At 45.4% G+C, this 19055-nt stretch overlaps 1 protein-coding gene across 2 annotated transcripts in view; it reads left to right on the top strand.

Moving 5' to 3' along the window:
* DEPTOR (DEP domain containing MTOR interacting protein) overlaps nucleotides 1–19055 on the top strand; it is a 153947-nt gene that overhangs the window by 81765 nt on the left and 53127 nt on the right. For both annotated transcript variants that reach the window (XM_081504805.1, XM_081504806.1), the window contains one exon: nucleotides 18300–18485. In XM_081504805.1, coding sequence (XP_081360931.1) covers nucleotides 18300–18485 — 186 coding nt within the window. The remainder of the gene's footprint in view (nucleotides 1–18299; nucleotides 18486–19055) is intronic.

The raw sequence follows: 19055 nt of genomic DNA, 5'->3' as shown, positions 1-19055 counted from the left end.
ACAGGAAAAACAGTCATTCTGACGCTTGTTTAAGTTGTGAGGAGGGTTTTATTTAAGACTATTGCAATAGGAGTATTGCAGCGGGGGGAGGGAGATGGCTCACGTCCAAGTACAGCAAGAACAAGTGGGGATTTATAGCCTCGGAATGGGGTGAGAGGGATGAGCAGATGGAAAATTATGGGAGGCGCCAAGGGTTGAGGCCAGGGACGTAGACATCAAAGATGGAGCAGGATAAACTCAAAATAACAAGAGCATCGGGTGTCGCTGTTTCGGGGATAGCGGGATTCTTTGCTAAGGCTGGGCTAGGTTGGCCACATGCCCCCCTCCTGATCCTGGGTGATCAGGGCCCTTTAACTGACAGACTCACCACGCAGGGGAGGGCATTCTTCCACAAAAAGAAAAAAAATTGTTTTGGAAGTTCTGTAACCGTAGGGATAGGAGCCCAGGTGGAGGGCCGGTTGAAAGGAGGGCGCGGAGGGGCCGGGCTGGAGTCTGGATAAGTAGAGCACCTTCATCAGTGGCCCCGTCCTCGCCTGCCTGCCTTTCCTCCTCTGCATCAAGGCTGTCCCACTCACACTGTCTTACTTTTGCTTTTGTAACTCCTTGCCACCAGCAAGGGAAGACTCTTCCTTTATGGTTGGTAGCCAGCACCTTCGTCTTTCTTTCCTCTTAGCTAGAATGCAGGAGCTTTGAGGACAGAGGGTCTGTTTTCTTGTCTCTGCATTCCCCGTGCACGGCTTGGCATTTATATATTAGCTACTCAGTAAAACATGCATTGAATGAATGAATACAGTAGTGACCGCTTTTTGAGGAGTTGCTGGCCCAGTGCTGGGTGCTCATCCCAGGTAGAGTTCCCTGACTATTATAAGCAGGCGCAGTCATCACTTGCTTCAGATACATGGCAGAACTAGCTGATGGTTGAAACACGGAAAAGCCAGGCCGCCTGGAGAAGAAGCAGAGCTAATCTTGGGGGTCCAGTTGCCAGGAGCCTGCGATGCAGGGGGCCCGCACAGCTGGAGGCCAGCTGTTTCCTGCCTCTGCCCTCCCGCTGTCTGGAGGCTGCTTGTGGAGGACAGCTCTGACTGGCTGAGACCGGGTCACGGGCCCACAGCTGCACCCTGCACGGGCAGGGCCCTCTGACGGCCGCACCAATGGTGGTGGGACATTATTCCACCAAAAAACCGAAAGTTATTTTGGAAGTTCTGTTACCACAGGAAGTGAGTGCTGGGCAACTGGACGCAACAGGCAGGCTGACCTTTATTGCTATTAGTTCATCTAATCGTCCCCCAAATCAGTTCACTGGATCTTATTATCCCTGTTGCTTTAGATGACAATGTTGAGTCATTTGCAATGAGTATAATCATTCTTAACTCCTAAATATTAAACTCTGAATAGAAGAAAATAAAAATTGGGTAGAATATTTTCTCAATCTGCTTTCAATAATTAATGCTTCATCACTACTTCAGTAATTAAAGCATTATCTTTATCAGTAGCTGTTATTTACTATTAAAATTTTTCCTTTCTCAATTTACAATTTCTGGGCATTTTCCTGCTGTGTCCCCTCTGATAGGCTGTGGCTCTGTTTTACTTTTTATTACAGCCGAATCCAAGGCAGAAGGAAAACTGGCACAGCCAGCATGCTGTTGCAATGCCAACATAAGGGAACAAGGCTCCTTGGTAAAGTCACAGGCCAAGCCTTTGGCACACAGTATAGTGTTGGTTTTGTTAAAGGACAACAGGTCTGTAGCTGCACTAAGCGTTGACTTTTAGAAAGAATGAAGGAAGTGAGAGATGCCTCATCTCACGTAATCTTCCAGAAGAAGGGAGTTATGCACAAAGAACAGAGGTCTTTTGTGAAGAGTGTCATGACCGTACACATTTCTCTCCTTAGGTGACATCTGTATAGCTTTTGTCAGATGTCCAGAAACTGATCCTCTACGTACAGACTGTGTTTGGCTCTGAAGCCTGGGCCGCTGCTAACTCTTAACTTTGCTTCTGACAGCTTGTGGGCCAGTGGCCGCTGCAAGTACGTGGGCCTCAGTTCGCCCAAATGCAACTCTTTTACAGCAGCACACTGTCTCTGCGCAGATGAAGTGGGTGAAGGCGTGCAGTCTCCCCTAAGTCCTCAGCCGTATGTTCTCTGTCCTTTATATAATTTAAGGACTCAGAGGGGTTTCTCTGGTCATTTTTGGAGGGCCGTGGGGGCTGCGGCACCAAGTTTATTAAAGGAGCAGCTTAGCGGGATCTCCTAGATGGAATGGATGGCTCAGACAGCTGATGATGCTAACTCTTTCCCTCTCCTGGGCGAGAGGCAGTGAGTGGTCAGTCCTGGTTACTGATGGACGTGAATTTGACCGCAGCCCTCAAGGGGAGGCTGCGGGTGGGGCAGGAAGTCAAGGTTCTCACGGAGGAACAGAGCGCCTGTGTCCTTCTTCCCCTCACAGAGGCCTTGCTGGCTCTGACCCTGTTTCAGTCGTCAGGAAGCTCCTTTCTCAGCGAGAGGCTGGAGAGGAAGGGCAGGGATGCTCGTGGGGGACCCAGGCTCTCCCCGGGCTGTTGTGCTGAGTATTCCCACAGCCGTTTCTCTTGGCCACACAGCGGCGTCTCCTGGTTCCTCCTCTCGGAAGTCTCCACCCGCCGCTCACGGCTCTAGATTCTCAGCGGCTCGCTGTAACTCAGCTTTTCTTAGCTGATACACCCGTCTCAGGCTGCGTCTGGGTTGTCTTGTGTTCTGGCCTGTAGTTCTTTGGAAATGCTCCCTCTTTCTATCTGCCTCCTCCTTCTCCCCTCTTCCACCAGGAATGGAAAAACAAACTCCAGTCTGTTGATGCCATGGAGTGATTACTAGGTATAAAACTGACTGTATGTTAAACCACGGTGAAGTGTCAACTCCCGCTGGTCAGAATGGCCATCACCAAAAAGTCTACAAACAACAAAAGCTGGAGAGGGTGTGGAGAAAAGGGAGCGCTCCTGCACTGCTGGCGGGGGTGTGAGTCGGTGCAGCCGCTGCGGAGGGCAGTGTGCAGCTCCTGCAAAGACTAAAGCTAGGGAGTTCCTTGGTGGCCTGGTGGTTAGGATGCTGTGCGTTCACTGCCATAGCCCAGGTTCAATCCCACAAGATGCAGAGAGCTGCCAAAAAAAGGAAAAAAGAGTTAGCAGATGATCCAGTGATCCCACTCCTGAGCAAAATTCCAGAAAAGATGAAAACTCTCATTTGAAGAGATACAAGTACACAGATGTTCATTGCAGCACTGTTTATAATAGCCAAGACATAGAAACAACCTACATGCCTGTTAACAGATGTGCAGATAAAGACGAGGTGGTGTATGCATAATGGAATATTACTCAGCCGTAAAAAAAGATTGAAATATTGCCACTTAGAGCAAGATGGATGGACCCAGAGATTATCATACTAGGTGAAGTAAGTCAAAGACCAATACTATGTGACATCACTTATAATTCAAAAAATAGTACAAATGAAATTATTTACGAAACAGAAATAGATTCACAGATATAGAGAACAGACTTGTGGTTACCAAAAGGAGGAGAGGTGGGGGGGGTGAAGGATAAACTGAGAGTACGGGATTAATAGATGCCCACCACTGTGTGTAAAATGGAGGAGGAAATGGCAGCCCACTCCAGTATTCTTACCTGGGAAATCCCAAGGGCAGGGGCCTGGAAGGCTACAGCCCATGCAGAGTCAGACCTGACTAGTGACTGAGTATGCATGCATGCATATATAAAATAGATAAGCAATCAAGTTATCTGTATAGAACAGGAAGCCATATTCACTATCTTAATAATAACCTATAATGGAAAAGAATCTGAAAAAAATATGTATCCCTGAATCACTTTGCTGTATACCTGAAACTTACACAATATTATAAATCAACTATATAATTCAATTAAAAAAACTGGCCATACGTAAACTGATCATTGTGGCTGTGAGAGTATTAAGTTAAAATTTAAGAATTACACACACAGGCACACACATTCTTATTACAGTTGAGAAAACATGTTTATTAATATTCATAATTTTAGTTAGAACTGGACATAATTTTAGTTAGAACTGGACATGGAACAACAGACTGGTTCCAAATAGGAAAAGGAGTACGTCAAGGCTGTATATTGTCACCCTGCTTATTTAACTTATATGCAGAGTACATCATGAGAAATGCTGGGCTGGAAGAAACACAAGCTGGAATCAAGATTGCCGGGAGAAATATCAATAACCTCAGATATGCGGATGACACCACCCTTACGGCAGAAAGTGAAGAAGAACTAAAGAGCTTCTTGATGAAGGTGAAAGAGGAGAGTGAAAAAGTTGGCTTAAAGCTCAACATTCAGAAAACTAAGCTCATGGCATCTGGTCCCATCACTTCATGGGAAATAGATGGGGAAACAGTGGAAACAGTGTCAGACTTTATTTTTTTGGGCTCCAGAATCACTGCTGATGGTGACTGCAGCCATGAAATTAAAAGACACTTACTCCTTGGAAGGACGGTTATGGCCAACCTAGATAGCATATTTAAAAGCAGAGACATTACTTTGCCAACAAAAGTCCGTCTAGTCAAGGCTATGGTTTTTCCAGTGGTCATGTATGGATGTGAGAGCTGGACGGTGAAGAAAGCTGAGCGCTGAAGAATTGATGCTTTTGAACTGTGGTGTTGGAGAAGACTCTTGAGAGTCCCTTGGACTGCAAGGAGATCCAATCAATCCATCCTAAAAGAGATCAATCCTGGGTGTTCATTGGAAGGACTGATGTTGAAGCTGAAACTCCAATACTTTGGCCACCTCATGCGAAGGGTTGACTCATTGGAAAAGACCCTAATGCTGGGTAGGATTGGGGGTGAGAGGAGAAGGGGATGACAGAGGATGAGATGGTTGGATGGCATCATCGACTCGATGGACATGGGTTTGGGTGGACTCCGGGAGTTGGTGATGGACAGAGAGTCCTGGCGTGCTGCAATTCATGGGGTCGCAAAGAGTCGGACACGACTGAACGACTGAACTGAACTGAACCAATTTTAGTCTAATTTAGAGAATGACTTTTTGTAAACATGTTTGTTTTAAAATTGATGTGACATTTTGAAGTCTTTGGCATCTTGTCTGGCTTTGTTCTGAGAAGCTCCCCTTCTCTTTCTTGGCGCCCACCCCCTCTTCTGTCCACCCCCCGAGGAAAGCCCTCACATCGGGGTCTCCATGCTCCCCATTTTCCTGGAGCCGCTGCCTCAGCTGGCGCCTAGGTTTCAGTCCAGTGAGAAACCACCGAAGCCAGCAGGCCCGGGAGCAGGGCTGAGTGTGTTGGTTTTGGCTGCTGGCAAAACCGCTCCTGTCACTGAAGCCCTTTCCATGGTTGTTGAGCACACAGCCTGAAGCAGGGGTTCCTATCAAGTGGGAACAAAGTGTACTTCCTCATCAAAATGAATCAAACAGTATTGGGGCGGATAGTGTGAGGGGGAAGAAAACCTCACCGGACAGCAATGACAACAGCTCTTGACCACTTGACTGTCAGGAGCTCAGGATCAGGGTCACCTTCTAGGACAACGCCTCTCCAAGCGCTGCACGTAAGGGATGGACTCCTGAGCTGATAGCTGATCTGTGCCTGTGAGATACCAGCCTCAAGACTGGATTGCCACAAATGCAATCCATGTTTGTGATTTAAACTTTCCAAATCGCCTCTGCGAAAAAAAGTAGAAATAGGTAAAATTACCCTTAGCAATGTATCTTAACACACGATCTCCAGAATGTTATTTCAAAATACAATCAGCATGAAAAGTAGCAATCAGCTGTCTTACCTTCTTTTTTTTTAAATAGTTAATCTTCAAAATCCAGGCTGTATTTTATGTGCGCAGCTCATCTCAATTCAGATTCACTGCATTTCAAGTGCTTCTCAGCTGATGGGGAACACAGATCTAACCCTTTTTTGTTTTTTAATCACTTTATGTATTTATTTCTGGCTGTGCTGGGTCTCTGAAGCGTCATGGGCTTTTCTCTAGTCGGGGTTGGCAGGAGCTTTGGTGCCGTGCCTAGTCCCTTCTCTTCCTGCAGAGCACAGGCTCCAGGGCGCCTGGACTCAGGCTTTCTTTCTCGCTCTGCTTGGTCACTCGGTCATGGACCCCATGGACTGTAGTCCACCAGGCTCCTCCGTCCACGGGATTCTCCAGGCAAGAAGACTGGAGTGGGTAGCCATGCCCTCCTCCAGGGGATCTTCCTGACCCAGGGAGTGAACCCAGGTCTCCTGCACTGCAGGCGGATTCCTTACCGTCTGAGTCACCAGAGAAGCCCCTGGCTTTAGAGCATGGCCTTAAGAGTTGTGCATGGGCTTAGTTACTTTTCGGCACATGAAGGCTTCCCAGATCAAGGTTCAAACCTGTGTCTCCTGCAGTGGCAGGCAATTCTTTACCGCTGACCTACCAGGGAAGCCCTCTAGACCTTTTTGAAACCAGCACAAGTGTTGGTGGTGTCTTGGTGAGCGCATTTCATTTTTCAGCCCCTTAGCTCAGAGAACCTCAATGGTTGAAATGCCTGAAAATTTGTGTTGAGGAAGCACCTTGGTATCTCTACTTTGTCGTGCCAGTTTGGACACCTGAATAAACCGGGGCGCCAGCCACACAGGTTTCTGGAACGGAAATCACGTTTCTCTATTTAGCACAGTGGATTCATAGTCATGTTTTCTTTCTCCTCTGATTTTTTTTTTAATATTTCCTTTGATGAAATATTTGCACAGCTCAGAAATTGTTGACTGCAATCATTTGGACTCTGTCTGATCTCGGTAGTTCTCTTTTGGCTCAGAACAGGCTTATCCAGGATACGACCCAAAATTCAGGAGCATTTTCTTAACGTCTCTGTCTTTTGTTGTGGGATTCTTTGGGTTTTTGTTGACAGCAGAACAATATTATCTATTCATGTGTGGGCATCATTTGCAGTCCTGTCTTCAAGAGAGCTATGGCTTCCCATATGTGTATTAATTGCACTTGCTTTGGATTAAAGAAGTTACTGTAACTTCTTTTCCACAGATGGAAACAGTGAGACCCAGGGACTGTCCATAAGCAGCTGTGTCACCAGGGAATCAGAGCCGAGTGGGAAGGCGTTATCTTCTGCCTGTAAGACTTGCTGTCTAATCACCCTTGGCTCCTGACTCCAGCATAGTTTGTTATAAGGTGTGGGCTGTAGAAAAACAGAAAGTGTTGTTTTTTTAAGCCTTTGATTTCAGTCTCCAGACCTGAGTTTGGAATAATAACAGAACTGTGTTTTACTACAAATAGGAGAAAATGTAGCAATGCCTGCTTGAACACAGCAGGCGGGGCAGGGGGTGGGGGACGGTTTCCTTTTATTTAGGGAGGGTCACTTCCCCGGAGAGTTCTACCTGCAGCGCCAGGGCCGGATCGCTGTCACGTGGTGCCCTTTCCCGGAAGGCAATCAGTGGACCCTGCTGCTGTGGCCGGCACTCCCGCCCTGTGCAAATAATGAAGGACGAAGAGAGGGAGACTGGATTTGGACAAGCAGCTGGCCTTGTCAGCCACAGGACAAACGTCTTTTTCATTAAGTAACTGAGTGACCTTCCCTCCGAAACATGGGCTTCCAAAGAACAGCTTGCTTCCTGTGTCCACACAGGGAGTTCCTGGAAGCTCTAAGTTAGATTTAAAGCAGGTGGGTGTCCTGATGGTAACGTCTTAGTTTTTTTGACCCCTGTACCGCGTTTGTCTTAACATCAAGGGGTACTGGGTGAAAAGTATAGGAGAAATGTCCATACTATCGTTACAGCTTTTTCTGTATAAAACTGAAATTATTCTAGTACATAAAGTTTATTGGTTAAAAACAGGTGAAATTATTCCTATATTTTCTATCTTCCTTTTTTTTTTAAGAAAAAGTGAGTAGAAATATAAATAATATAGAAAATATATGAATAGGATGCTAGATTTCTACTTTAAAAATGAAATAGATATGAAACAAGCAACAAATATTACTGGGAACTACCGCACGTGGAACCATAGTCAGCATCTTGTAATAACCTATAATGGAAAAAATCTGAAAAACAATATCTGTGTGTATGTGTAACTGAATCACCTTGTGTACCTGAAACGATGTAAGTCGACTATCCTTCAATAAAACGTATATATTAAGGAAAAAAAGAAAATATATGGAGACAGGTTTTTGGGGGTTTTTTTTTAGCTACTAAATCTCACCGCTGACACCCTCCTTTTCTGAACATCTGTTTCCTCCTCCTACAAGGGTCCTAGTCTCTCCAGTCTGGAACACCTCATAAATTACTGTACAGGTTATGTAACAGGGTGCATGGTAGCCTTCCCCAGCACGGTGAGGCGATGCCATCTGGGCATAGTTCTGGTGGGCCTTCGCGCGCAGTGGTTCCAGGGTGGTATTTACTGTGATGCCTCCGGCGTCACACTGGATGTCCTTGTGTATGGTGTTGGCCATGCTGAGTTTATTTGGTGTAGGTAGGATGCTCCTGTTCCTGCAGACCGCTCAGAGTTTCCTCCAGACACACACACATAGGGGAAGTCTGAAAGGGGTCCCACCTGGGAAAGGTGTCCTTGGGACCCTGAACCGGTGGGCCCTCCCTGGAGGCCTGTGGGTGGCTGACTGCGCACCTCTGGGCGCTGGAGGCTCTAATGCACCGCTGACCTCTGCAGTTTCGCTACTCCCATGGCTCGTCTCTGTGGCAGAATAAAGCTGAAGTTCAGGGAAATTAAGACACTTAGTCAAGAGTGAACCAGCGTTCAACCCGGAGCCATCTGTAGGAAGAAGGGTGTTTACCAGGCCCTCGGTCGGCCCTTTTAATAAGCAGTTCAGGGTAATCAGCGTTTTACCCTGGCGAAGCATTTTGTAGGAAGCATGTTCAGCCAAACTGTCCTCTGTTACCTGGAGACAGGAGCAAGCGAGGAGAAGCAGGCTGTGTCCCTGGGTTTGTGAGCTCATCCCGCGCTCACTGGGTTACTGTGGGAGGGGGACAGTCTAGTGAGGAGAATAACCGACGGGGTCCTTAGACTTAGTGTTTCTTTCTCGGATCTTCTGGTTAATGACTGTGGGGCCTTGGGCAGGTTGACCTCGTGTAATCTCATCTGTAAACTATGAGTAATTGTAATAGCTCTCTCTGCTGCTTTGAGAACTGAATGATATAATCATGCCATGTGCTTAGCACAGGACCTGGCACGGTGTATCACTTTGTAAATGTTGGCTGATGGTTACTCTTATCATCAATATATCCTCATCATCAGATGCCTTGATGGGTGGAGATTAATAGGTTTAATGGCCTCATCCACTGCTGGTCCTAAACAATATCTTATATGTACTCTGTAATGAATACATACTGTAAAAAATCAATACTAAAGGCCCTTGGACTTATGTCAATAATTCCAAAAGATCTGGAATAGACTTGCAGATATCTTTTGTTGAATTTTGTATGTGAAGTGTTCCATTTGCCAAAGTAAATTTGTCTTCAGACCTCTCTGCACTTGTGACATGAATTAGTCTCTGAAAAACAACCTCATCTTTGAAAAACATGTGCTTTGTTCTGAATTTTATCACTAGCAGTACAAGGTTCTAGGCTTTGGAAGGTACCCAGCTATTATTTAAAGGTGCACAGAGAAGAACAAAATGTAACTTGACCTTCCATCTGTTGATCACCTTCACTTGTCTGGCAGCCAGCCAGAGCAGCAGCAGAAACCCGCACAGTCACAGCACGCGGCCTGCGTTTGCCTCTTTCCCGCTCTCTTACTGGAGATGCTTCCATCCTCGTTTCCCCTTTTCCAGCTCCTGGCCTCTCTTCCGTCAATTAAATGAGTGTCATTGGGTTCTAACCTGGCGTATGTGAAGTGTTTTGTTTTAGTAATGTCAGTTTGTAGAACTTTATGCCCTAAAATCAATTTCCTGCTTTCATATCCCCTTCTAAATGTTGTCGGGACTCAGGTAATTATGTTAGTTCTCTGATTCACTGTTGTTACTGCCTCTTGAAGAGGTTTGTATCCCAGGCACCTACTGGCCCCGTGTGGTGTAAACACTTGAACACAACTGCTTGACCTTCTCGAATCAAGGGCTGTGCTGCTTAGAAAAGCAGAGCTTTCAACTCCTGCGTCCCTTTAGGATGGTTTGAGGTGGGTTGTTATGGCTTTAAGTGTAGTCTAGATTTTCTTTAATGAATAGGTTTCATCTTCTGTTGTAATTAATGCTCAACTCATATTTTCCAACAGACACATGATTTAAACAGCATAATATTCCTATTTGTTAATCTTGACAGTTTTTTTTAATGTGCAGCATACTGAGTGACATGAAGTGCTTGGACTCGGTAGGACCGTGATCCAGCGGAAGTGGATCCAACCCAGGGCACGGAGACAGCTGAAAGCTTGTGTTGGAAGGGAAGATGCAGCGTCTTCGCAGGCAGAATTGGTTTGCCTTCTAGAAACACTAAGTCTAGGGACTAGATCTACCACATCCTACTCCTTGGGGTTTGTTGCTGCTCTTAAACAGTGCCTATGAGCGCTGAGTGGTCCTTCCAGAAGGAAGTACAGGTTCTGTAGGCTCTGAAAGAGAAAGCAGGAGGGATGGAGCCAGTGGTAAGGTGGCGGGACATCCCTGAGCCCAGAAAGACTCTCCACCCATGACTGTGCACCCAGGAGGTGGCACTCCATGCCCGCCCCTGCTGCTGTGGAATGTCCTTAAAAATAGTTTTATTTATTTATGTTTGTCTGGGCTGGGTCTTCACTGCTGTGTGGTCTTTTCTCTGGCTGTGGCGGACGGGCTTTTCTTTGACTCTGGAGTGCGTGGGCTTTGGTGGTGCACCTCTTGGGCTCAGTAGCTGTGGCACACGGGCTTAGTCACCCCGAGGCGTGTGGGATCTTCCCAGACCAGGGATCAAACCCGTGTCTCCTGTACTGGCAGGTGGAGTCTTTACCACTGACCACCAGGGAAGCCCCGGCATGTCCTGAGGGTAAGGATGCTGATCACAGCTTGCGAGGGTCCTCTCTCTGGAAGGTGACCTTGAGGACCTTGTAGTTTGACACTACCTTGCACTTTCAGTCCTGTCCCCCTCAGCCTCATCCTTTGCTGGCCTTTTTTCTTTGCCATTGTAATAGTCAGCATCCTTATTCCCCTGTTTAAGCACCGCCCACCGCTGTGGCTGTAATACAAGGCCTGTGCGACCTTTAGTTTCCCCTCCAGGCATCGAACCTGCGCCTCCCGCCATGGGAGTGTGGGACCCTGACCACGGGTGGTGGTTTAGTTGCTCAGTCATGTCCGACTCTTGTGACCCCATGGACAGTAGCCTGCCAGGCTCTCCTATCCGTGGGATTCTCCAGGCAAGAATACTGGAGGGGTTGCCATTTCCTTCTGCAGGGGATCTTCTGGATCCAGGGTTCAAGCCCAGGTCTCCTGCAGGCAGATTCTTTATCAAGTGAGCTACAAGGGAAGCCTTACTACTGGAGCCCCAGGCAATTCCCAAAGCTTCTTGACTCTTCCGAATTCTAAAACTTGTTAAAATTCCTGATGAGTTGCAATCTAGGAAACAGTTGATGTCCCCACTTTCTTTCCCCTCTCCACTCCTTAACCCCACCGTCTTACTTTCTTGTCACACTGCTGGATTCAGTGTGAATTGCTATTCCATGATGTCTGTTGTGTTATGTCATCTGTCAGCAAATATTTCAAGGCTGGATGAAAGTAAGTGATCTTCCTCCCTCCAACTAGAAAAGTAGCTTAAAATGTCTTCTCTATTCAACGGAACTTATGGGGCTTAAGTTGAGAAGTTTTTAGATTCATCCTTAGAATATATGTGTGAGTGGAAGAGAAGCCAATTCTCCTTCCTTCAGATAATCAGCTTTAAAAATTTTCTTCCTTTGATAAAATCACCCTAATAATTTCTAATGGGAAAAATGTAGCCATATTATCCTCCACAGAATGTCTCTGAACTATGTCACTTTACCCTTTTGGTAGATGCGCTGCGTGATAGCCCCTCCTGCTTTCTGAAAGGTGAAAGCTGCACTGAGCAGGGATCTGTCCCCTTTACCAGGTGTCGCCATTGTGAGTTCAGCGCTCCTAACGCCCGCACTTCCCTAGACAACAGGGCCGCCTTGTATTTGCTGCAGCTTTCTGGCTGTTTCTCCTTTTCCTTCTGTTTTATGTCACGGTTGGAGCCAAGCCAGGTCAAGCCCCTGGAGAATTCGACCAGGGCAAAAGGGAGTGCTTGGACAGTCCCAGAAAGTGTAAGCTGCATGAATTGGAAGTTGTCGGTGTTCAGCTGTAGCTGGGGTGGGAGCCCGACGAGCGTAGTAGGTGCTGGGAGAGCACGGTGCGCCTCGTCTCTTCTTACCGTTTCCCGATTAGACGGTAACCTTCTCCAGGAGCAATTCAGCCAGCTAGTCCTCAACTACTAGGCAGTAATGTTAGTTCCAAATCTGTGTAGTTGCCAACAATGGTGGTGTGTACATCTTAAGAAATATGTATTCTCAAGGAGCAAAGGACAAAATCTGTTAAATTATGTATGTACAACATTTAGCATAAAGGAAAGGTCTTGTGTGGACTGGAGACTGGAGATTGGGATTGGAGAAATGAAAAATTGGAATGACCTCAAGATTAGAGATACCAATCCCTGTTCTTGATTTTCTTTCCTTGTCTTTCATATATTTTTCCCAGACCTTAGGAGCTTTCTTGTTTATTGTTGTTGTTTGTTTTTTGAATTAACAAAGAACAGTTTGCATATGTAGCAAATGAATTTTGCATTTTATATAGAGATTGTCCCATTAAAGTATAGAGAAGAATCAATTCATTCCTCTCTCTGGAATATAAACTATATGTCATTTAGCCATTTTTATTTCTTGAGACTCTACATATGTAATTTGTGTGTGTATGCGGTCAGTCACTCAGTCGTGTCCGACTCTTTGTGACCCCATGGGCCGTAGCCCGCCAGGCTCCTCTGTCCATGCGATTCTCCAGGCAAGAATGCTGGAGTGGGTGCCATGTCCTCCTCCAGGGGATCCTCCCAGCCCAGGGACTGAACCTGAGTCTCTTGAGTCTCTACACTGGCAGGCAGGTTCTTTACCACCTGGGAAGCCCACATATGTAAGCTGTGCCTATACAAAAGAAACCTTTGGCTTTCTTAATCTAATTCCTTCTTAAAACTTCCTTTGTCTTAACTCACTCCTTTATGTCTTTCTTTTCTTTGACTTCTGAGATTTAAATATCTTCCAGTGGGATACTTGCCAAACTGGATATCTGGTTAAGATTTCATATTTCTTATGACTGAAAGGTGACTGAACTGCTCGTGGGAGCTGAACGCAGTATTCTTTGAAAGAAGGACAGGAAAGACAGAGGGCACGGCTTCTGTGCAGGGGCTTTTGTGATCAGACACTGAAGTCAGTCTTCAGGAGCCTGAGAAGAGCAGGCGCGGCCCCCAGGCGCGGCCCCCAGGCACGGCCCCAGGCGCGGGCCCCCAGATGCCATTTCAGGTCTCCTGTGGAAGCTGTCCTGTTTCTTCTTCACAGCAAAACTGTGCAGAAAAGTTGAGGTTTAAATTGGATAAGTTGCCCAGATCACTCAGCGCAGAAAGGTGGCAGGCCTGGGAGCAAAGCCGAGGTCTTCTGACACTTGAGCCCTCGCTTTTCATTGCGTAAAACTGTTTTCCGAACGTTATTCAGCATAAGAGAGTCTTCAGAAAAGTTCTGACTTAACTGTTTTGTTCTTAGATGAAGCGATGTCTCTTTGGGAAGACTTTGGTATTGATGACCTTGAAAGGAGGAGCAGCTGAAGGTGCCACAGTCCAGTCAGCACCCTAAGGGGACACGGCTGGGCTGGTGTGGGGCCCTCGCTTGGTGCTCAGTCAGCTGAATACGTGAATGACGTCACGAGTGCCCGACGGATGCTATAACATGGCTACCTGCAGTCTTAGCTTTCGTAACGACGGTTATCTCTGCTGTGCCTAGGAGCGCACTCACAAACAAAGCAGATGTATAAGACTGAGCGTTTGTGCATTTAAACTTTAATGAGAGGGAAAAATGAAAGAGCACTTTTAAAAGCCAAAGATTTCATTGAAAACAATGCAAGTGACACATGCAATTGTTATGTCCCTGTTCTGAGAGAAGGATTTCGTCTCCATCCCTGCTAGCCACACAGCTGAAGGGTGCACATGTGGAGGACTTCGTGTCACAGCGTGTGGCTGCTCCCGAGGCCCTAAAAACCAAACCAGTCCTTCAAAATGGAAGTGCGGCATTAAATGTAGTGTCGCATAAAATTGAATTCCCATAAGTCAAATGACAGTATATCATCAGCAAATGATGGTCACAGTAAAAACAACATGCTAAGTCGCTTCAGTTGTGTCCAACTCTTTGCCACCCTATGGACTGTAGCCTTGCAGGCTCCTCTGTCCATGGGATTCTCCAGGCAAGCATACTGGACTGCGTTGCTGTTTCCTTCTCCAGGGTGCTTTCCTGACCCAGGGATCGAACCAGCATCTTTTATGTCTCCTGCATTGGCAGGCGGGTTCTTTACCACTAGTGGTTGTAAAATAACAAATCTGCAATTTATTGAGTTCTTTCAATCTTGGCATTATGTTTACCAAGGATAGTCCACTATCTCATACAGTCCTAGTTTGTCCTGATTTGGTCATGTTTAAACATGTAGATTATTGGAGAGACAATGTGATGACAAAGGGCTATTTAAACTGAATCCTTGTATCTTATCTTAGGTGATATGTTTACCCTTTTAGATACAGGTGGTATAGAACTCAGGAGGTGGAGAATGGGAGTGAATTAACCCTTGGCTCAGTAGGTAAAGCCTGCAGATAACTTCAAATTTCCATTTCAATTAAAAATGTTTTTAAAGTACTTTTGTCTGTCATGGAATTGGTTTAGATTTAGAATGCTATTCTGTATTTATTTATACCAAAGCCAATGTTTTGTGTCATTCACTGTACAAAGACAAACCAGTAGGTGTTAATAAGGGTATATACAGTACTGTGTGTTTTCAGGTTATAATTTAAGATACTGTTGCCAAAGTCACCTTGAGGATTTTAAAAATCACAGTAAACTCAGAAAAGGTTGTCAGAAAAAAATAAGTTATCTATAAAATTAGTGTTATAGTATTACTGTATTATAGTATTATTGAATGTAGTGATGTAATAAATGTATATAAAAATATGACTATCATGGGAGCCACTATTTATAGATATCAAATCAAAATGTAATTGACCTATCTCTTGGTCTAAGATGTATTTATAATCTCCTGAATACAAGAATGTATTACTTACTGAGAACATGCAGCACCAACTCTGAATTAGATGTGTTTTCCTTCATGGCCAACATCATTCATTTAGTTGAAGTGAATAGTCTTTTGTTGTCTTTGTGTAGTTGCTAAATCACGTCTGACTCTTTATGGTCCTATGGCCTGCAGCACACCAGGCTCCTCTGTCCTCCACTGTCTCCTGGAGTTTGCTCAAATTCATGTCCATTGAGTCGGTGATGCTATCTAAACATCTCATCCTCTGCCACCCCCTTCTCATTTTGCCTTCAATCCTTCCCAGCTTCAGGGTCTTTTCCAGTGAGTCAGATCTTCACAGTTCAGTTCAGTTCAGTCGCTTAGTCGTGTCCGACTCTTTGCGACCCCATGAATCGCAGCACACCAGGCCTCCCTGTCCATCACCAACTCCCTGAGTCCACCCAAAACCCATGTCCATCGAGTCGGTGATGCCATCCAACCATCTCATCCTCTGTCGTCCCCTCCTCCTCCTGCCCTCAATCTTTCCCAGCATCAAGGTCTTTTCAAATGAGTCAACTCTTCACAGCAAGTGGATAAAATACTGGAGCTTCAGCATCAGTCCTCCCAATGAATATTCAGGACTGATCTTTAGGATGGACTGGTTGGATCTCCTTGCAGTCCAAGGGACTCTCAAGAGTCTTCTCCAACACCACAGTACAAAAGCATCAATTCTTTAGTTCTCAGCCTTCTTTCTAGTCCAACTCTCACATGCATACATGACTGCTGGAAAAACCATAGCTTTGACTAGACAGACCTTTGTCAGCAAAGTAATGTCTATGCCTTTTAACATGCTGTCTAGGTTGGTCATAGTTTTGCTTCCAAGGAGCAAGTGTCTTTTAATTTAATGGCTGCAATCACCATCTACAGTGATTTTGGAGCCCATAAGAATAAAGTCTGACACTGTTTCCATTGTTTCCCCATCTATTTGCCATGAAGTGATGGGACCGGATACCACGATCTTAGTTTTCTGACTGTTGAGTTTTAAGCCAACTTTTTCACTCTCCTCTTTCACTTTCATCAAGAGGCTCTTTAGTTCTTCTTCACTTTCTGCCATAAGGGGGTGTCATCTGCATATCTGAGGTTACTGATATTTCTCCCAGCAATCTTGATTCCAGCTTGTGCTTCATCTAGCCCAGCGTTTCTCATGATGTACTCTGCATATGAGTTAAATAAGCAGGGTGACAATATACAGCCTTGATGTACTCCTTTCCCAATTTGGAAGCAGTCTGTTGTTTCATGTCCAGTTCTAACTGTTGCTTCTTGACCTGCATACAGATTTCTCAGGACGCAGGTCAGGTGGTCTGGTATCCGCATCTCTTTCAGAATTTTCCACAGTTTATTGTGATCCACACAGTCAAAGGCTTTGGCATAGTCAATAAAGCAGAAATAGAAGTTTTTCTGGAATTCTCTTGCTTTTTCAATGATCCAACAGATGTTGGCAATTTGATCTCTGGTTCCTCTGTCTTTTCTAAATCCAGCTTGAATATCTGGAAGTTCACGGTTCATGTACTGTTGAAGCCTGGCTTGGAGAATTTTGAGCATTACTTTGCTAGCGTGTGAGATGAGTGCAATTGTGCAGTAGTTTGAACATTCTTTGGCATTGCCTTTCTTTGGGATTAGAGTGAAAACTGACCTTTTCCAGTCTTGTGGCCACTGCTGAGTTTTCCAGATTTGCTGGCATATTGAGTGCAGCACGTTCACAGCATCATCTTTGAGCATTTGAAATAGCTCCACTGGAATTCCATCACCTACACTAGCTTTGTTCTTAGTGATGCTTCCTAAGTAAGGCCCACTTGACTTCACATTCCAGGATGTCTGGCTCTAGGTGAGTGATCACACCATCGTGATTATCTGGGTCATGAAGATCTTTTTTGTACAGTTCTGTGTATTCTTGCCACCTCTTCTTAATATCTTCTGCTTCTGTTAGGTCCCAACCATTTCTGTCCTTTATTGTGCCCATCTTTGCATGAAATATTCCCTTGGTATCTCTAATTTTCTTGAAAAGATCTCAAGTCTTTCCTCTTCTGTTGTTTTCCTCTATTTCTTTGCAATGATCACAGAGGGAGGCTTTCTCATCTCTCCTTGCTATTCTTTGGAACTCTGCATTCAGATGGGAATATCTTTCCTTTTCTCCTTCGCCTTTCGCTTCTCTTTTTTTCTCAGCTGTTTGTAAGGCCCTCTCAGACAGCCATTTTGCCTTTTTTGCATTTCTTTTTCTTGGGGATGGTCTTGATCCCTCTCTCCTGTACAATGTCACAAACCTCCGTCCATAGTTCATCAGGCACTCTGTCTATCAGATCTAATCCCCTGAATCTATTTGTCGCTTCCACTGTATAGTCATAAGGGATTTGATTTAGGTCATACCTGAATGGTCTAGTGGTTTTCCTTACTTTCTTCAGTTTAAGTCTGAATTTGGCAATGAGGAGTTCATGATCTGAGCCACAGTCAGCTCCCCGTCTTGTTTTTGCTGACTGTACAGAGCTTCTCCATCTTTGGCTGCAAAGAATATTATCAGTCTGATTTCGGTGTTGACCATCTGGTGATGTCCACGTGTAGAGTCTTCTCTTGTGTTGTGAGTCTAGTGAGTGTGAAATAGCATCTCACTGTGATTTTAATTTGCATTTCCATAATAACTAACGAGGGTGAGTTTCTTGTCATATGCTAATTGGGTTTTTGGAGATAGAGTCTATTCAAGTGTTTTGAATTTTGGGCGGAGGGGTTGTTTGAGACTTCAGCATGTTGCTGGCCGGCGTGGAGCATTCTTGGTTACTTCCCAGAGACCAGAATGACCTCGGCATGTGGCTTTTGAAGCCTGATGTCTTGCCTGTTCTGCATCTCCACGATTCATGAGCTCAGAGTGTAAAATTGAAGTTGCAAATGGACCACAAGAAATCCCTGAGGTATAGAGGGTATTGCAGCATTGGGTGTAAAGTCTCTGTCAAGCCTGTTGCTCCTGTCTGTTGGCTGGAGTCTCCCGGCCGCAGTGCCCAGTGTCTGCCGGACACTGGACGGCCTCATCCGCTGCTTCTTCTCCGCAGTGTCCAACAAGCGCCCGTTTGTGGACAGCAATCTTCTCTACCAGTTCAGAATGAACTTCCGGCGGAGGCGAAGGCTGATGGAGCTGCTCAGTGAGAAGTCCCCGTCCTCCCAGGAGACGCAGGACAGCCCCTTCTGCCTGCGGAAGCAGAGCCTTGACAACCGGAAGTCTGCCAGCTTTATGTCAGGTGCGTGCATCCCACTCTGAGCACGTGTGTGTGTCTGCTGGGAAATAGCACAGGCACCACTCAGCTTTGTGAAGTCTGTTCTCAAGAAACCGTTTTATTTATAACCAAAAAGCTATATATTTATTTATTTTGCCCCCCAAAGAAAACATACAAACACACCGCCAAATTGTTCCTGGGTAATCAACTTCGATGCCATGAAGTCTGTTTTATAATTTTACGTATTTAAATTACAAAAGACCACTCAAGCTCTCACTCATAGCTTATTTACTTTTCATTTACGAACAATTCCAGGTCTCTTGTATTTCAGGCAGTTCTTTACTACCTGAGAAACAGTCCTTACATATCACTAATTATCCAGTTTTCTAAGTCCAGCATTGAAAATCCATATAAGGGTGAATAAGACTTTTGAGGGCATATAAAACTAAAAGGAAACTGATTATCAATCTATCACACAGGACAAGTTTAAACTATGAAAGGCAGACATAGGAGCTCAGAAAGCACAGTATTCTGGGGCATTATGTATAAGGTCAGACAGTCTCATATTGACAGTTAACCCGGACAGAAATGGTG

This window comes from Giraffa tippelskirchi, chromosome 6 (genome assembly GCF_054371585.1).
Source record: "Giraffa tippelskirchi isolate mGirTip1 chromosome 6, T2T-mGirTip1v1.2.pri, whole genome shotgun sequence".
Lineage (NCBI taxonomy): Eukaryota > Metazoa > Chordata > Mammalia > Artiodactyla > Giraffidae > Giraffa > Giraffa tippelskirchi.
This window is presented reverse-complemented; position numbering and strand designations above follow the sequence as displayed.